Raw genomic sequence first — 20,761 nt, forward strand, 5'->3', positions numbered from 1 at the left:
TCTTACCGTCTAGTAGATAAACCCGACCTGCTTTTAGGCTGATCTGCACTCAGGGCTGGTTTGGGCCTCAGCAAGCCTAGGGAAAGTAGGCCAAACATGCCCCCACCATGTAGATCCTTATCTCTGTCATCCTCACTTTAAGAATTGAGAGCTGTGTGGAAAGAGATACAGGGGTCACAAGTTGAATGGTAACATATTTAGCCAGAATTGCTTTTACTCTGTATTCAGAGATCCAGGGACCTTACTTTTATTTTTAATTTTAATTTTAATTTTAATTTTTATTTTTATTTTTATTTTCATTTTTACTATTTTTATTTTTATTTTTTTACTGCCCTTAGATTATACTGATGGTTTAAAATGTACATGTGGCGTGTGTGTGTGTGTGTGTGTGTGTGTGTGTGAGAGAGAGAGAGAGAGAGAGAGAGAGAGAGAGAAGAGAGGGAGAGAATTTTTCAGAGCCCAGATTCCTCTGGGGAACATTGGCTATGTCACATAGCCTTCTCACAGCCAAAGCTGTCACTGCTGCTTTAGTTCATATCTTACCAACTCAATTGTTTGCTGCCCTCCCTCCCCCCTTTTTTTCCATCTGACTCCATGGAGAATTAAATGAGCCTTTAATTTGCTCCTCTCAGCAGTGGCCTTCTAGAGTTTTACTCCTACTTATTCAAAATACCTGGGACTGACCCTGCAGGGATGCGCTGCTCAGTGACCTCTTGGATGAAGAACCTAAGTCAGGGAGCAAACACAAGAAACCTCAGCCCTTGGCCATTTTAAAGAGGTTGGGGATTATAGTAAAAGTAAAAATTTGACTTTTCAAATGTAGTATTAACTTTAGTCACTGAGAAAGTTTGCCCTTGATGCTGAATTACATCTATAAAATAACCTGTACACCATTAATATATCAGATTAATCTTGTACTTTTTTATCTGAATACAGTATGGAACTGTCCAGATATTTTTTGTTGTTCATGTAATGTGATTCTGTTTGTTACATTTTTTTAAATGCTAATTTTTCTTTATGATACCTGCAAATATGGACTCTAAGACTATAGATTTCAAACTATTTGGTCTCAGGGTCCTTTTATACTCTTAAAAATTATTGAAGATCCCAAAAAGCTTTTGTTTATATGGGTTATAATGGTTAATCTTCACTGTATTAGAAATTAAAACAAATTAAAAATATCAATTTCTTTAAAAAGTAATAAACTTGGAGCACTTGGGTAGCTCACTCAGTTAAATGTCCAGCTCTTTTTAAATTTTTTATTTTATCTTATTTATTTTTTATTTTTTAAAATTTATATCCAAGTTAGTTAGCATATAGTGCAACAATGATTTCAGGAGTAGATTCCTTAATGCCCCTTACCCATTTAGCCCATCCCCCCTCCCACAACCCCTCCAGTAACCCTCTGTTTGTTCTCCTTATTTAAGAGTCTCTTACGTTTTGTCCCCCTCCCTGTTTTATATTATTTTTACTTCCCTTCCCTTGTGTTCATCTGTTCTGTGTCTTAAAGACCTCATATGAGTGAAGTCATATGATATTTGTCTTCCTCTGACTAATTTTGCTTAGCATAATACCCTCTGGTTCCATCCACATTGTTGCAAATGGCAAGATTTCATTCTTTTTGATTGCCGAGTAATACTCCATTGTGTATATATACCACGTCTTCTTTATCCATTCATCCATCAATGGACATTTGGGCTCTTTCCATACTTTGGCTGTTGTTGATAGTGCTGCTGTAAACATTAGGGTGCATGTGTCCCTTCGAAACAGCATACTTGTATCCCTTGGATAAATGCCTAGTAGTGCAATTGCTGGATCGTAGGGTAGTTCTATTTTTAATTTTTTGAGGAATCTCCATACGTTTTCCAGAGTGGCTGCACCAGTTTGCATTCCCACCAGCAGTGCAAAAGAGATCGATCCTCTTTCTCCACATCCTCGCCAACATCTGTTGTTGCCCGAGTTGTTAATGTTAGCCATTCTGACAGGTGTGAGGTGGTATCTCATTGTGGCTTTGATTTGTATTTTCCTGAAGATGAGTGATGTTGAGCATTTTTTCATGTGTCAGTCGGCCATCTGGATGTCTTCTGTGGAGAGGTGTCTATTCATGTCTTTTGCCCATTTCTTCACTGGATTATTTGTTATTTGGGTGTTGAGTTGGATAAGTTCTTTATAGATTTTGGATACTAACCCTTTATCTGATATGTCCTTTGCAAATATCTTTTCCCATTCCGTCGGGTGCCTTTTAGTTCTGCTGATTGTTTCCTTCACTGTGCAGAAAGAAGGTTTTCCTTTTGATGAGGTCCCAGTAGTTCATTTTTGCTTTTGTTTCCCTTGCCTCCGGAGACGTGTTGAGTAAGAAGTTGCTGCAGCTGAGATCAAAGAGGTTTTTTCCTGCTTTCTCCTTGAGGATTTTGATGGCTTCCTGTCTTACTTTTAGGTCTTTCATCCATTTTGAGTTTATTTTTGTGTATGGTGTAAGAAAGTGGTCGAGGTTCATTCTTCTGCATGTCGCTGTCCAGTTTTCCCAGCACCACTTGCTGAAGAGACTGTCTTTATTCCACTGGATATTCTTTCCTGCTTTGTCAAAGATTAGTTGGCTATACGTTTGTGGGTCCATTTCTGGGTTCTCTGTTCTGTTCCATTGATCTGAGTGTCTGTTTTTGTGCCAGTACCATACTGTCTTGATGATAACAGCTTTGTAGTACAGCTTGAAGTCCACCAACTCTTGATTTTAGCTCAGGTCATGATCTCATGGTTCGTGAGACTGAGCTCTGTGCTGACAGAAGCATTCTTGGGATTCTCTCTCCCTCCCTCTCTGCCCCTTCCTCTCACTCTCTCTCAAAATAAATAAATAAACATTAAAAACAATTAAAATAAATTCAATATGTATTAAATAATTTTTAATGAAAAATAATTGTTTTCCAAAAGAAAAAAATTAGAAGAGTTGAATTGTTTGACACATTTGAAAATTTGAAAATGTCTGATTGAATAGAGATAGCTAGATCCTCAGATCGGCTTCTACATATAATTTGTTGTCACTTATTGTTTTGTTAATTTACTGTATTGTAGAAGTAGATGAGGAAGGCAGGTGGAAAATGGATAAGTGTTTTAATAGCCTTTTCAGGTAATTGTGGGTATTCTTTAATACTGTATCTAAACTCTGACAAGTGGTAGTTTCTTCAAGGTTAATTGTAATATGGAATTCGAAACCACATCCAGGAACTTCTTGTATTCTATTACATTAAAATCCATTGGTCTGTCTTGCACTTCGGATGGTTCTTTAACCCATGTATGATTTTGACTTTGTGGCTCCCTTGAAAGTGTCTTCAGGACCCCAGGGGTCCCTGGACCATCCTTTGAGAACTACTGTCTTAGAATCTGGAAGGGATCTTGAAGATGAACTAGAGTCCATCTCTCTCCTGGCTAGAATAAGAGGGGTGATGGAAGCTGAGGGAGAACTGATTTGACCAAGGTCACGCAGCTAGTTTCCCATAGAGCTATGGCTAGAATTTAGGATTTTGTTTTGTTTTGTTTTGTTTTGTTTTCTCTTTTAAGAGAGACAGAGACAGCTTGAGAGGGGGAGGTGCAGAGAGAGAGGGAGAGAGAGAATCCCAAGCAGGCTTTGCACTGTCAGCACAGAACCTGATATGGGGCTCAAACCCACACATCATGAGATCATGACCTGAGCCGAAACCCAAGAATCAGACGCTTAACCACTGAGCCACCTAGGCATCCCTGGAATTAAGATTTCTTGACTGATTCTGTAAACATGGCTCCAATGCCTCTGTTGTGCTTTGTGCTGAGTCCCTGGGCCTGGCCCCACTGCATTGCCTTTTGGGGAGAGTTGTCTCCTGTGGCTTTCCTCCTTAGAGCCCTGAATGTTTTGTTCACCTTCTTTTCCTTATTTTGTCTTAATTAAGCTCCACATTGCCCAAAGTCTCATTAATAAAATATTTCAAGCTGTGTCACTTTCTAGCTCTGTACCTGCTTTGTGTGTATTAAATGTGTTCTTAAGTGACTGAAAGGTTATTAAAAGGCATTTGGACTACATGTATGCATTGGGCTTTTGTCTTGCCCAGGAAAGGTGTTTTGAAATAATTTCAGAGATCCACAGTTGATCTCTCAGCAGACTGGAAGAATCTTGTTGATACCCTGTGAGTACTGGAAATGGACTGAACTCTTTTTTTAAAAAGTCTTTGAATTATATAAATTGCTTGACTAATGTGTTTCTTTGAAGTGTTGCCTAAAGTTTTAGACTGAATGTTTTCATGTTTTTAAGACTTCATACCCCTTGCAAATTAGCATAAATGCATGGTTTTGTTTATACTCTTAATGGAAAAAGAAGTGTACATGGCACTCACTGTGGAATTGCTTTGAGATAATTTGAGGAAATTTAATACAACTCAAGGTTACCAAAATTAATGAGGACATGGCAGTTTGGAATGGTTTCTTTTATATCAAACATAGCATCAGGATGCTGCCGAGGACCTCTGAAATTGCATGCATGGGCTGCCCCACAGTGGTGAGGCAGTATGTGCCCACAGTTCTATGATTTTAGTGTGCACTCTCCAAGCATGGTCTGCTTTGTGAACAAAGGCTTTGCTAGTATGTGTGTGTGTCTTTGTGTTTTTCTCTCCTGTGTATTCTCCTCCCCAGGGGTGTGTCTTAGGGCTGTGTCCGCATGATTAATTTCACTGATTCTTAGCCAGGCACCACTCTATAGACAGGTGACATTGTTTTTGAACTTAGCAGGGCGGAGGAACCAAATTTTCCTTTACTCTCAAGGCTGTAAAGGGCTGGCCTGGGATTGGCTGTGGGTTTCTTCATAACTATATTTGGTCTCTTTTAGCAAACACAATATATTAAACTGTAGACCTTAACATATTACTTAGGGATTGGATATTTACTTTTCAGAGTGATTCTTTTTAGAGTTTCTTTAAATAGCTAGTTCTCTAGTTTCATTAAGATAGAATTTGATTCCCAGAATTTGCTTTGTAGGAATACAGGTCCTCATTAAGGTGTAGCACACCCATAATCACTCTCCTAGCACTCCTCTTCCCTGGAGGTTGAGGCAGTGTTTCACATGGGCTGAGGAGCAAATGAGGGGGATACATTTTTTCCTTATCACCTTTTTCCTCACCTCTAACAGTTCTACTGAGAGCTGATTTCTTGAATCAGGCTGTCTGTGTTTGAAAGGCTGTGCCCACATGGAAGTGTTTGTATGTGTGGATACCCTTATAGACAGAATGTAATTGACTGTGCTGCTGCCCCCCAAGGTTAACTATTCCTCTGACATTTTCCCTTTGTTGCTTTTTTTTGTTTTTGGTTTTTGATGTTTATTTATTTTGAGAGAGCGCGCATGCATGTGTATAAGCAGGGGAGGGGCAGAGAGAAAGGGAGAGAGAGAGTCCTAAGCAGGCTCCATGCTGTAAGCCCAGAGGCTGAACCGTGAGATCATGACCTGAGCTGAGATCAAGGGTCAGACACTTAACCAACTGAGCCACCTGGGCATCCCTGTTGCTTTTTTGAAGGAGATCAGTAACAGCAAAACCTGCCCTTTGAGTCGTTGGTATGATTTTGAAGAGTGGAGAAAATTCATTTGTGTCATCTCTATAAAGAAATTTTAGTGGCTTTTGCAAGGTAGGGAAAGAGAATAACCAAATTTGGTGGGATTTAAGAAATCTATCACTCTCCACTTTATTCTGTTATGGGCATCTGATGGCCTGGGTACTATTTTATTTTTAAATAATTTTATTTTTTATTTTAACATTTATTTATTTTTGAGAGACAGAGACAGAGCGCGAGCAGGGGAGGGGCAGAGAGAGAGAGGGAGACACAGAATCTGAAGTAGGCTCCATGCTCTGAGCTATCAGCACAGAGCCTAATGTGGGGCTTGAACCCATAAACCGCAAGATCATGACCTGAGCTAAGGTCAGACACTTAACTGACTGAGCCACCCAGGTACCCCTGGCCTGGGTACTATTTAAAAATGTCCTGTACTTAAAATGTTTTGAGTAGGGGCCTGGACCAATGTCTCAAATTCTAGTAGTATGTGTGGTTGTTGATTTTTTTTAAGTGTTTTTTTTATTTTTAAGAGAGAGAGAGAGACAGAGCTTGAGTGGGGTAGGGACAGAGAGAGAGGGAGGGAGATACAGAATCCGAAGGCTTTGAGGTGTCAGCACAGAGCCCGATTCAGGGCTCGAACTCACAAACTGTGAGATCATGACCTGAGCTGAAGTCGTATGCTTGACTGACTGAGCCACCCAGGCGCCCCTGGTTGTTGATGTTTAATTGATATTTGCTTCTATCTATTAGGAGCTTGGGACTGAGGTTATTTTGAAGATGTTTGTTAACTAGGTTTACAGGAGGCTTCTCATTATTATTGTTTACCTCTAAGTGATTGTCATTCTTCCACAACCACACAATTTCTTCTCTGAAATGACAGACATTCAGATTACATTAAGGTACTTGCTAATTAAAAATTGTATTCTAAAAGCCACTCCATAATCAACCAAACACACTGTAAGCAAAACACTTATCTCAAGCAGTCTAGGATGAACCAGAGGGGTTATGCTGATTATAAACATTGACTTCCACATACAGAGTAGCTGCTGTTGAGTTATCATCATTACTCATCTTCAGAATAATTTTCATTTCCAAAGCTGCTGACATCTAATTGATTTACTACTTCCTTTCAAAACCTAATGAACTTAAAGATATAGGATAGTTATTCCCTGAGAAATTTGGCATTTGTCACTCAGTGAATGGTGACTCAGCATTAGTTATATTAATTTGTATTTGTGGAACACCTTTTTTCCCTGTGCCTTAATATACTTTGTGCGTGTTTTAGAAGTGCGTTATTAATGCAAAAATTTTAATTTTATTACTAAATCATTTCATAGATTTTTTTTGTTTGTTTCATTGTCTTGAGAGGCTAAGTGCATGACCCACCAGGACACATACACACTCATAATTCCTGTGGCTTTTAACCAAACAGTCTTGAACTTAAATTCTAGCTTTCTAGAACTCTAAAGGATCCAGTTTACTTCATTTTGTTTCAGGAGGACATAAAAATTCTGTTTCAAATTGTGTCTGGACCTTAATAAGAGATTTCAGTTCTGCAATAGTTTTTGTGTTGAATAATTAGAGACTTGTATTTTAGTTTTTATTTTGGAAGATGGGAGGAATTTTAGGATAACCTGATTGTGGATGTGGTTGTCTGTAGCAGTTTGTCATATAAAAGATTATTTATTTTGTGTTCTTCCTCCACATTTTATTATGAAAAATTTGAAATATACAGAAAAATGGAAAGAATTGGTCAGTGAATCTTTATGTTAACATTTTGCTATATTTGCTTTATCTCAGAGCAGTCTTTACCTTGTTTTTGTCCCCCTCAAGAAGAAATGACTTTTATAGCTGATAGTAAAGTAGACCAAGTGAGAGCAAAAGAGTGAGACAGACAGACATGCACAGTGCCTGACACATAGAAGAGTTAATAGAGCGCGTTGGCAAATGAGGGAGTGAACGTGAATGAATTGATCTAAATAGGACGTGCTTCCAGCTCCAGGCCACAAAGAAACAGTTCTCAGCTAAATACCTGCCTTTAGGGATTTACTGTTTGGTCTGAAGGTGAGAAACCGCAGAAGGCAAACCACTTTGCCAGGTAACCCATGTGAAGGCTTCAGTGAAGGTCAGCATAGTCAAGCATGGCTATTGGAGTTCAGAAGCAGGAATATGATCCCAGAAGACTGGGGCAGTTGACCAAGACTTCTTGGAAGAAATGGAGCTGGAATTGGGCTAAGAGGTAGGACAGAACCTGAGAGCAAAGATGGGCGCAGGAGCATTCTGGCCCATGGGGAGCCTGAGGTTCCCCACATACTTGGGAGGAGTGGGAGTGTGCTAAACAGCCAGCTGCCTGCTGGAAGCCTTCTATTCAGGTGGTTAGAGAGTGGACTGCCTTCTGGGTACTGCTCCAAGGCAGGACCTGGCCCTGCTCTAGGCAGTACCCACTCACTCCCTGTTCCTTGAGTACTCCCAGTTACTCTCACTCCTGGGCTCTGCCCTTGCTGCTCACTCTCCATAGAACACACTCTCCCCAGATGTCTGTGTGTCTCCCTCTTCTTCTGGCCTCTGTTCAATGAGAACTTCTCCGTGATCTCTTTCTGGCATGCACCAGCTTCTTAGCACTGCCCAACATGCTTCCTACTGTGTCCCCAAAGCCTAGTATAGTGCCTGTGATTATATATCTATAATGTGTATTTGTATATGTATGGATAAATAGAAATATAGAGAGTTGATGCTCAGGAAGTTGAAGGAATGAACAAATGGTAATTCTGAGGCATAGAGTGTGTTTGGTCACTTTAAGATATTTTCATGTCCAAGCAGCTAAGAGAAACTTGAGCTTCTCAGGGTTAGTGCACTTGTGAGGAAGGTGGAGATTCGGGTATGGTTAGCTTGCCCTTCCAGGGCATTCATCCTTGGCATTTTCTCTTTGAAAGAATCCTGTTCCTAAGTGAAGCCCTTGGTGATTCTGATGCCTCTTTTCTTTCTTTCAGGACCCCTGCAGTGTACCATGAGTCGGTAATGCCCACTGAGGACCTCTGGGAGCCATGTCAGACGAATCCGCCTCAGGGAGCGATCCAGACCTGGACCCGGACGTGGAGCTGGAGGATGCGGAAGAGGAGGAGGAGGAGGAGGAAGTGGCAGTGGAGGAGCACGGCAGGGATGACGCGGAAGACCTACTGGATGGTGAGTGGCTCTACTGAGTGACAGGGGTTGTCTTTTCTTTTCTTTTCTTCTAGTGGATTTTTTGCTGGAAGAGCATGGTATTTCCAGTTGGATTTCTTAGGTCATCTATTGTGAGAAGGCAGACACTGGTTGCATAGCAACAATTAACTCATATGCTCTTTCTCAGGAAGTGAATTGTTGTTCCTCTATCTAGGCCTCACTTTAGTGCTGGAAGAACCTTTAGCATTTAACTCATCTTTGACAGACATGTGGATTCAGATTCAAAGATTTGAGAGTAGAGCATACTTGCCCGAGTCATGGAGAAATCAGTAGCAGAGTCCTTGTGGCAAGACTTTGTGGTCTGGGGGTCATGGATTCATCAGATGGCTACAGGCAGGTGTGGGGGTAACCGTGAGTTTCCTGAAATTATATGCTCAATTCTGCTTGTATGGACATGAGGGGATTACCTAGGGAGAGATTCTCAGATGAAAGGTACACAACTCCGGAAAGCTTATTGCATCTCCTGTGGTGCTGCTCTGCCTCCCAACCATTTCTAGTGACTATAGATTGCTTCTGATGGGAGAGAACTGCACCTTCATAGCTGGTAGACCCCCTCTGGACTCCTATTTGGCTCAACCCTTCCTTTGCCCCCAACTTGTTGAAGTGGCATTGACTTTTTCTTCTCTAGTCCACTGTGAGGTCATCTGGCTAGCCATAGAGCTTCTCAGTTCATTCCAGCCTTGCATGGCATAGGATGGAGTTGTTTGCAAGCTTCCTGTTAACTGAGGAATAAAGTTTTTGTCTGTTGTTTATAACAGACCACACTAGTAGAACTAGGAAAATGTGCTACTATTCTTCTCCAGATTCTAGGAGAATGAACATCAATTCTGTTTCTTTGCTGCTGGTACTGTCTTCAGTTCTCATTCATCCTGACAGTTGTCACGTGGTTCAGGGATCAGTTTTTCCTCATTTATACTGTTTAGGTAGTCTCTGCCCTATTTCCACTTCACCTCTGGCAGGGAAATTACCATTTTATTTATTTATTTTTCCTGATATCATTTGCTGTCCACTGTAATTCAGTTGGAGTCCCCAAGATGGTACTGTAGTTCCTTTCTATATAAAGTAGAATAAGTAGAAATAATGGAAGATAGTGTGTGCTGGCACGGTATACCATCATACTGTCTTGCTTTGGTCTCATGGTTCTTAAGATGGCATTAGAGTGCCCCTGGTATCTGCATCACTTTTTGCTTTTTATCATTTGGGTTCTCAGAATTATATGTCAGCTACCCCCTAGATTCATGTCAGGTTTAGATTGGATTTTAGATGTTGCTGGTGGGCATAATGGATATATACACACAGTTTTCCCTCTTGGCTTCTTGGAATTCTGGTTTCCTTGTTCGGTTCTTAATTATTAAGACAAAACAAAACATATCCTTCTGTGCACTTTATTATTTATTTAGAAGCGGCAAGATTTTTTAAAATTATTTTTTAATGTTTATTAAAAAATTGTTTTTAATATTTATTTTTGAGAGAGAGAGACGGACAGACAGACAGACAGACAGTGGGAGCAAAGTAGGGGCAGAGAGAGGGAGACACAGAATCCAAAGCACGCTCCAGGCTCTGAGCTGACAGTACAGAGCCTGATGCAGGGCTCAAACTCAGAAACCGCAAGATCATGACCCGAGCTGAAGTCGGGTGCTTAACCAACTGAACCACCCAGGTGCCCCTAGAAGTGGTGAGAATTTAATTGTGATTTGTCACAGCTGTGTAACTGGAGGGTTTTTTTGTTTGTTTGTTTGTTTGTTTGTTTTACTATTTATACAACTCTCAGATGAAACAATTTTTTAAAAATTTGAAATGACTATTTTTTTATTGCCTTTAAAGTTCCGAGTGTTAAAGTGTTTGGTGGGTACTTTTTCTCTTGCCTTGCCAGGGTTATCTAACTTCTTGGAATTTGATTAAGTATCCTTTTGATGTTTCACTGTAGTGTTAGAGCTGTGCTCACCCAGGCACTCCCAAATGGAAGTGATACTTGTGTTACTTGTGGCAATTCTGCCCCTGTTTTAGAGCTCACAGTTTTCCTGGTTCTCTCATTTTGAACACTATGAAATTTTGTTGAAACATCTGAGACCTGCCTGTCTGTTCAGTCTTGCCTTTCCTGCCTTGGCTTGCTGGTCATCTCACAACCTTAATGGGTAGAGCGGCCCGCTATTCTAAAATTAGGAATAGCTATGAATAGTCTTAGCTGGTATAGTGTGATGTGGCCTTTTGTGGTCTTGGAGCAGTCTTTCTCAACCTGGGATGATTTTACCTCCCAGGGGACAGTTTACAACGTCTGAAAACAGTTTTGATTGTCACGACTTCTGGGAGGTGGGGGAGGAATGCTACTGGCATCTTGTGGGCAGAGACCAGGGATGCTGCTAAACATCCTACATTGCACAGGACAGCTCCGTCCTACACACAGTTATTGTGGCCAAATATCAATAGTGCTGAGATTGAGAAACACTTTCAAAAAAGAAATTATTACTTCAGCTTTTTTATTTGAAGTTTCATCTCTATTGGATAACAATAACTCACTTTTATAGTGCTTCTTCATCGTTTACACAAACATCTGAACAATCGTACTAACCTTTTCAAAGAACTGTCTTTTGGCTTTGTTGATTCTCTTGATTTGTGTATGTTTTCTTTGTAATTTCTACCTATAATAATCTTCCTTCTACTTCTAGCAGTACTTTCAAACTTCTTAAGAATGTGCTTACCTTTTTTTCCTAATAAAAACAATCAAAATTATAAATTTCCCTCTAAGTACTGCTTTAGTCCATCCCCTCACAAACATTTTGACATACTTTATCCTACTTTATCTTGATAATCCTATCTGTTAGGCAGAGCAGATACATTTTAGGGATGAGGAAACTGAGGCTCAGAAAGGCAAATGGCTTACTCAGTATAACTTTACAAGAAAGTGGCGGAGCTGGGCCTTTGGTTTCCAAAGTGGTACTCCTTTTTCAAATCCATGTTGCTTCTGAGACTATAGATTCATATCATTCCCTACCTGTAATGGGTTGCTTTCTCTCTTAGTTTGTACTTTAAGGAAAGAAGTTGATTGGTAATACTGTTGACTAGAGATGAGAGAACAATTAGAATAGCATGAGTAATGGCAAAGTAGAAGGGCAAGTATGGCATATGCTAGAGAATGGTGAGCTAGCTTGTTTGAGGTAGAATTGGACACATTAGGGGGATGACCAGAGTGAGACTGGAGTGGTGGCCTGGAATCAGGTTAGGAAGGAGTTTAGAATTTGTTTTATAGGCAGCATGGAATTGATGGAAGTTTTTACTGGGGAGCATTCATTAAACCTTTGATTTTTAGGAATGTTGTTTTAGCAGCATGAAGAAGAGATGGCCTATTAGATGGTGAAGACCAACTAGGTCTGTGTTAGAACTTTACAGAAAGGATTAATGAGGAGTTGAACTGTTTGGATCAGTTGACCTACACAGGAGTATTAAATGGTCAGATTTGTAACAGTGGAATTTATAGGACTTGGTGACTTACTTGATGTATGAGGCAGGTTGAAGATGGAATAGGTAAAGCCTGGGAAGATAATGAAATCTTTACAAAGGTGGGAAGAATGGTATAGGGAGTGGGGGAATTAGAGATGTAGCTTTGCTACATTAAATTGGGGCATTATCTCCTCCTTGATACTGACCTTTGAACATTGACTTGTGGGGTAGTAGTCTGAGAATAAGGAGACTTTGGCTCTTGGGGAGTAGCACCATGATTTTGTCTTTAAAAAGGTAGAGAGAAAACAGTGCTTTCCATTTCTAACACATTAGGGGCTCATGGCATGTTGTGAAACATTTTTGATTGGTTTTTGTTTTCCCTGTTTGTTTTTTTCTTTTTCTTTTAGAGAGAAAGAGCAAGAGAGCGAGAGAGCATGTGCATGAATGGGGGAGAAGGGCAGAGAGAGGGAGAATCTCAAGCAGGCTCCATGCTCAGCATGGAACCTGACATGGGGCTCAATTCCCTGACCCTGGGATCATGACCTGAACTGAAATCAAGAGCATACCCTCAACTGACTGAGCCAACCCAGGCGTCCCTCATTCCCCTGTTTTTCTTTTCTCCAGATGTCTGTGTTGAGTTTTCTCTATTCTCTTGGAATGGTGGGAGAAGTTGGATGTCAGCACCTTACGGGGTCTCTGATTATCAAAGGTAGAGGTTCAAAACCTGGTGCCTCTGGGAATTGGCTTTCCTCATGCAAAATGTTTTTCTGGTTCAGTATTTTCTTCTAGCTCAGCTTCAGGTCCAATGTCTTGCCCCAGATAAAGTACTTAGAAATATTTAGATGAAGGGAACTCCTAGAATAATCTAGTCTTTACAAAAAAAGTTCATTTTCTGCTGCATTTGTTGCTGCTTAATGTGTATTCCAGTGGATGTATAAGTGTTGCACAGCTGGTATCTGTCACAGAGTCCTATGTTTACATGGCTTTGTAAAAAGATCTTTCTTTGCCTTGGTGGTTCATTAGCACATTTGTTTTCCTCAGCATCACTCCACTGCAACTGTAAGTTGCACTGTAAGCATAACTCCACTGCAACTGTAAGCCTTCAGTGCAACTGTAAGTGATGGAGTTTAGACCAAGAGATATTTTCAAGGGTTTTCCTGTCTATACAAATGGCAAAGATCTTAACATCTGTTTCCCCAAGGTAGCTTCTTGTCCTCTTGCAGCAGGGAGACAGGGAGAAAAATAGCAAGAAACCTGGTCCTGAATATGCACTAGTGGTTGGGTGGGTGGAGGGGATGCTTAAAATTTAAACTATTAACAAGGATTTCATGTGTTTCTTATTAACATTCATCTGGATTAATGGATCCAATTCCTGATTTCACTTGTTCTCCAAGTGAATAATGAATCTTAGTTTAAAAAAAAATTTTTTTTTAAGTTTATTTATTTTGAGAGAGACGGAGACAGCATGAGTGGTGGAAGGGCACCTAGAGAGGGAGAGAGAGAATCCCAAGTGGGCTCCACGCTGCCAGTACAGAGCCCAATGTGGGGCTTGAACCCACAAAGCAGTGAGATCATGACCTGGGCCAAAACCAAGAGTCAGACGCTTAACCAACTGAGTCACCCAGGCACCCCTGAATCTTAGTTAATAATATGATTCCCCTTTCCATTACCACTTGTACTTCTTTTAGGCTACCTTTATTCTTGTGAAATATTTGCAAGGAAAAGCCAGATGTCCCATTTCTTTCCTACAGTATTTTTACTCTATTACCTGTGCCAGTTTCTCTGGTCTTTGCTTGGTTCTCCAGGAGGATTCTGGGGCCACCACCACTCTTTTCTTCTGAGGGCACTCTACTCATCCAAGCTGTTTGGCCCATGTTGTGAACAGCCTCATTAACCTAACACAAGAGTAGGGTTTTTCTAATGGAATATTACTAGAAAACAAACCAAAGCCCCAGCCAGAAACTGCAGACTTAAAGAACTTATTTGTTACTCTAAGAATGATTGCTTGCCAAAGGGTTTCATTTCCAAACTCATTTCCTCAGGCCGTGGTAGGCATACTGGGAGTTTATGAAGCTTCAGGATGAACATGACAAACCTTGTTGGAGTGCCAGTTTTATCAGGAGATAGGTGGAGTGGTGTTGGGGGTTGGGGGTTAGTACTTTGGTAAGGAATTTTTAAAAATTGTAATAAAAATTAGGCATAGAAAATAATTCATATGCATTTTTAAGGTAAAATAAGATTTTTTTTTTTTTTCAAATAAATTTCAGAGTTTAGAATTTTGGATCGTGCCATGAGAGTCCCCAAGGGATAAGAACGTTTTCTGCAGACATTCAGGACTCGTCAGTGGAAAAGTTTGAGAGGCCCTGGCTTAAGTTAATCAAGATCTGGACACAGACTGCCTTGATGGGCACATCTTTTTAGAACATGAAGGCCTTCTTTTTTTGTTGTTTTATTCTTGTCTGTTTTACATGGCATATCAGGATACTGAGATCCTGGAACTGGAGCTAGATATGTTCCTTCTGGAACCTGCTTCATAGCCATCTTATTGACAGAAAGCTAACCTCCTGAATATCAACTTTGGCCTCAGGCTGACCTCCTTCACCTTAGACCACTGAGTAGGGAAAGCTGATCTTCTCAACCTCTGGATCTCTGCCTTTCCTGCAGAGAGTTTGCTTTGTGCTTTTTCACTGACCCCTTTCTATTTGTCCTCTTTGCTTACAATGTAAAGAATTAGGGGTAAAGTGTTCTAGGCAGAGGGCCAGAGCAAAGGCCCTGGTGTGGGAACGAATTTGCTGTTTAAGAATCAGGAACATAGAGGCCATGGTGGCTGGAGCGTAAGAGAATAGAGGCCAGAGTGGTCTGGGATGAGATAGGGAGGGCCTGAGCATGTAGGGCCAGAGGTAGCAGTTTGAGATATACCCAAACCCTGGTTTTATTCGTTTGGGTTCCAACATGCTTTTTCAGATTCTCACCGCGAGTTCTGGACATATCATTAAACAGTAGCAGTCTGCAGGAAAAGTCATGCTCTCTGAGCAGCTGGAAGTGGAAGAGGTGTAGGGGAGCTTCCAGAAATTTGAACTAAGATCAGAGTGGGTGGGGTGATTTCAGCAATCTAATGGGAACTCTAACCAATGTTTTCTCCCTCCAATGGAAGCCCCCAAGGCCCTTCAGAAGGCAGCATAGTCTATGGAGTTGTAGTTTTCACCATTTTTTATGACCTTTCTGTTACATTAGACATTCTTAGTTTAAGCCTAGATTTCTTCCTTTTCTAAGAATAGTTTTTAAAGGAAATATTTATTTATTTTGAGAGATGGAGCGTGCACATGTGCACTCCCGTGTGAACCAGGGAGGGGCAGAGACAGAGGGAGAGAGAGAATCCTAAGAAGGCTTGGCGCTCTTGGTGCAGAGCCCAACACAGGGCTCAATCGGATGAACCGTGAGACCATGACCTGAGCCGAAATCAAGAGACGATGCTTAACTGACTGAGCCACCCAGGCATTCCTAGATCCATTTTTAAAAATTTAGTGTGATAGAATCCATTCCTGTTGTTCATTTTAATACTCAAATTGTCCTGGGTTTGGCTAGTGGGAGCCCATTTCAGCTGACTTCAGTATTCCTTTGACATGTTCCCTACAATTTGTGAGCACTTCCTTTTCTTTCTGGTACAACGGTGTTCCAAGCCTAGCTTGTATCTTCTCTGTTCTGACCTGGGAATTGGCCTTTTCTCCAAACTCCTGGTTTCTTTTAGAGGGAAATGGTATTTAGAAACCAAGATCTGGGGGCGCCTGGGTGGCTCAGTCGGTTAAGCGTCCGACTTCAGCCAGGTCATGATCTCGCGGTCCGTGAGTTCGAGCCCCGCGTCGGGCTCTGGGCTGATGGCTCGGAGCCTGGAGCCTGTTTCCGATTCTGTGTCTCCCTCTCTCTCTGACCCTCCCCCATTCATGCTCTGTCTCTCTCTGTCCCAAAAATAAATAAAAACGTTGAAAAAAAAATTAAAAAAAAAAAAAGTCTCTTTAGAAACCAAGATCTGGGCTATACATATGCTCATTACTACTAGGATATCATTGATTGTTGGCTCTTTTGGTCTCTAGAGCTAGGAAATACATTTATTTAAAAAATTGTGTTCAGGGATGTCTGGGTGGCAGTTAAGCGTCTGACTTCAGCTCAGGTCATAATCTCGTGGCTCGTGGGTTTGAGCCCTGCATTGGGCTCTGTGCTGACATGGTGAAGCCTGCTTCAGATCCTCTGTCTCCCTCTCTCTCTGCCCCTCCTCATTCATTCTCTTATTCTCTCTCTCTCTCTCTCTCTCTCTCTCTCTCTCAAAAATAAAAAAAAATAAAACTTAAAAAAATAAATTATAAATTGTGTTCATAACAGTGCTCTTAATTTTACTCCTTCTCCCATTCCTTATCTGTATCTCCCTTTTCACCCGGTGAGAACTTGGTTCCCAGTAGCATCACGGTATTTATTCATTTGTTCAATTGTACAGTGCACTCAAAATAGTTTCAGATATCCACTACAAACAATAAGTCTAAAGTTCAAGATTATTTTTGCAATTTTTTTTCCTTTTAATATATCTCACTTAAGCTGCATAGACAGAGTACTATATTGTCAAAAAGTTTACTTGGATTTTTGTTTGTTTTTCCAGCTTATCAAGGTTTAATTGTATACTGTGTATATACCCTTAAAACTATCATCAAGTTAGTGAGCATATTTGTCACCCCTGAAAGTTTCCTTATCCCCTTTTGAAGTCCTTCCCTCCCCTCCCTGCCTTCCAACCCTGTCTCTAGTGAACCATTGATCTGCTTTCTGCCCTTACTGATTAGTTTATATTTTATAGAATTTTGGTATAAATGAAACCACATAGTGGTTTTGTTAACGAAGTGGATATGGGTTGTGTGAAAGAAAGAAGGTAAGGATCAATCCCAAAGTTTTTGGATTGAACAGCTTGAAGATGCCATTTTCTGAGCTTGGAAAGATTGGGGGAGAGGCACAGAATGGGGACAGACAGAAGTGTAGTTTTAGAGACATGTTAAGTTTGACATGTCTTATGGCTCCAAGCTAAGATGTTGAGAAGGCAGTTAGTTAGATTACTGAGTTGAAGTTTAGAAGAGAAGTCTACATTGAAGATAAAAACATGGGCTATATCTGTATATAAATGGTACTTATGACATGGGACAGGATGAGATCATCCCAGGAATAAGAGAAGTAATCTGAGTGACTAAGCACTGGGCACTGGGGAGGGTGATAAAGAGGGTCTAGGAAAGAAGACTGAGAAGAAATGGCCACTGACGTAGTAGGAGACCCAAGAGAAAAGTGCTATGGTGGCTTAAAAAAAAAAAAAAAAAAACAGTTTCAAGGAGGAAGTGATCAACTTTGTTAGTTAAAGGCTAGCAATAACCAGGGTAGTATGAGGAGTAAGAATTGACTGCTGGATGTTTATAGTATTTGCAAATCAATCAACATGATACATCACATTAATAAGAGAAAGGATAAAAACCTTATCATCATTTCAATAGATGCAGAAAACGCATTTGACAAAGTAGAATATTCATTCATGATAGAAACCCTCAAGGAAGTAGGTTTAGAGGGAGCATACCTCAACATAATAAAGGCCTTGTATGTAAAACTCACAGTTAACATCATCAGTGGGGAAAAACTGAGAGCTTTTTCCCTAAGGTCAGGAACAAGACAAAGATGTCTACTCTCACCACTTTTGTTCAACATAGTACCGGAAGTCCTAGCCATAGCAGTCAGACAACAAAAAGAAATAAAAGGAATCTACATCAGTAAGGAAGAAGTAAAACTTACATTATTTGCAGATGACATAATACTATATATAGAAAACCCTAAATACTCCACCAAAAAACTACTAGAACTGATAAATGAATTCAGTAAGGTCACAGGATACAAAATCAATATACAGAAATCTGTTGCATTTCTATACACTAATAATGAAGCAGCAGAAAGAGGAATTAAGAAAACAATCCCATTTACAATTGTACAGAAAAAAAAAAAAAAGTAGCCTAGGAATAAATTTAACCAAAGAGGTGAAAGACCTGTACTCTGAAAACTATAAGATATTGATGAAAGAAATTGAAGACGACAAAAAGAAATGGAAAGGCATTCTGTGCTCATGGATCAGAAGAACAAATATTGTTAAAATGTCTATACTACCCCAAACAATCCACAGATTTCATGCAATCCCTCTGAAAACACCAACAGCATTTTTCACAGGACTAGAACAAATAATCCTAAAATTTGTATGGAACCAAGAAAGACCTCAAACAACCAAAGCAGGCTTGAAAAAGAAAATAATTTGAGGTATCACAATTTCAGACCTCAAGTTATATTACAAAGCTATAGTAATCAAAACAGTATGGTAATGGAACAAAAAATAGACACACATATCAATGGAAAGAATAGAAAGCCCAGAAATAAATGCACAATTGTATGGTCAATTAATCTTTGACAAAGGAGGAAAGAATATACAATGGGAAAAAGTCTTTTCAACAAATGGTGTTAGGAAAATTGGACAGCTACATGCAAAAGAATGAAACTGGACCACTTTCTTATACCATACACAAAAACAAATTTTAAATGGATTAAAGACCTAAATGTGAAACCTGAAACCATAAAAATCCCAGAAGAGAACACAGGCAGTAATTTCTCTGACATTGGTTGTAGCAACATCTTTCTAGATGTGTCTACTGAGGCAAGGGAAACAAAAGCTAAAATAAATTATTGGGACTACATCAAAATAAAAATCGTCTGCACAACAGGGGTGCCTGGGTGGCTCAGTCAGTTAAGTGTCTGATTCGGTTTTGGCTCAGGTCATGATCTCTCATGAGTTCAAGCCCTGCATCAGGCTCTGTGCTGATGGCATGGAGCCTGCTTGGTATTCTTTCTCCCTCTCTCTCTGCCCCTCCCCTGCTCTCTCTCTCTCTCTCTCTCTCTCTCTCTCTCTCTCTCTCTCTCAAAATAGATAAATAAACTTACAAAAACAATTTTTTTAAAAAAGATCTTTTGTACAACAAAGGAACCAACCAACAAAACTGAAAGATAATCTGACTGGGAGAAGAAATTTGTAAATGATATATCTGATAAAGTGTTAGTACCCAAAGTATATAAAGAACTTATACAACTCGACACAATAATAATAATAATAATAATAATAATAATAATAATAATAGTAATAAAAAAATGGGTAGAAGAGATGAATAGACATTTCTTCAAAGAAGACATCCAGATGGCCAAGATGCTTAACATCACTCATCATCGGGGAAATGCAAATTAAAACCACAATGAGATATCACCCCACACCTGTCATAATGGCTAAAATGAAAAACACAAGAAACAAGTGTCAACAGGGATGTGTAGAAAAAGGAACCCTCGTGCACTGTTGCTGGAAATGCAAACTGGTACAGTCACTGTGGAAGACAGTATGGCGGTTCCTCAAAAAATTAGAGAACTACCCTATGATCCAAGAATTGAACTACTGGGTATTTACCCAAAAAATAGAAAAGCACTGGCCCAAAAAGATACATGGATCCTTTGTTTATTGCAGCATCACTTACAATGGCAGCAGCCCGGGGCGCCTGGGTGGCGCAGTCGGTTAAGCGTCCGACATCAGCCAGGTCATGATCTCGCGGTCCGTGAGTTCGAGCCCCACGTCAGGCTCTGGGCTGATAGCTCGGAGCCTGGAGCCTGTTTCCGATTCTGTGTCTCCCTCTCTCTCTGCCCCTCCCCCGTTCATGCTCTGCCTCTGTCTGTCCCAAAAATAAATAAAAAATGTTGAAAAAAAATTAAAAAAAAAAACAAAAAAAACAATGGCAGCAGCCCAAGTGTTCATCAGTAGATGAATGAATAAAGAGGATGTAATGTGTATACACACACATACATACAATGGAATATTATTCAGCCACAAAAAGAACAAAATCTTGCCATTTGTAATAACATGGATGGATCTAGAAATATAATGCTAAGCAAAATAAGCCAGTCAGAGAAAGACAAATATTATATTATTTCATTCATGTGGAATTTAAGAAACAAGACAAAAGAAAAAAAAGACACAAACAAAAAAACAGACTCTTAACTATAGAGAACAAACTGATGGTTGCCAGAGGGGATGTGGTTGAGGGCATGGGTGAAATAGGTGAAGGGGACTAATAATACACTTATCTTGATGAGCACTGAATAATATATGGAATTGTTGAATCACTGTAATGTACACCTAAAACTGATATAACACTGTTAATTACACTGGAATTAAAATTAAAAGAGAATTGGCTGTCAGATTTAGCAGTGTGGGCGTCCTTGGTGACCTTGATGAGCATTTCAGTGCCATGATAGGGGCTAAAATAAGAACAGGTGGAGAGATTTGGAGACCCTAAGAATAGACAAGTTTTTTGAGGGGTTTTGCTATACAAGGAAACAAAAAGAAGAAGCAATAAATGAGGGGGCATTTGAGGTCAAGGAAAGGCTTTTTTAGGGGTGCCTGAGTGGTTCAGTTGGTTGAGCATCTGACTCCTGATTT

The 20,761-nt window shown here is 40.1% G+C and overlaps 1 protein-coding gene across 3 annotated transcripts in view; it reads left to right on the top strand.

The window, feature by feature from the left end:
- The window catches only part of RAD54L2 (RAD54 like 2), a 116,732-nt gene that overhangs the window by 38,954 nt on the left and 57,017 nt on the right, over positions 1 to 20,761 (top strand). For all 3 annotated transcript variants that reach the window (XM_043587461.1, XM_043587464.1, XM_043587462.1), the window contains one exon: positions 8,556 to 8,748. In XM_043587461.1, the coding sequence (XP_043443396.1) occupies positions 8,610 to 8,748 (139 nt within the window). In that variant the 5' untranslated portion in view covers positions 8,556 to 8,609. The remainder of the gene's footprint in view (positions 1 to 8,555; positions 8,749 to 20,761) is intronic.

The sequence above is a fragment of the Prionailurus bengalensis genome, chromosome A2 (genome assembly GCF_016509475.1).
Source record: "Prionailurus bengalensis isolate Pbe53 chromosome A2, Fcat_Pben_1.1_paternal_pri, whole genome shotgun sequence".
NCBI classification, from domain to species: Eukaryota; Metazoa; Chordata; class Mammalia; order Carnivora; family Felidae; genus Prionailurus; species Prionailurus bengalensis.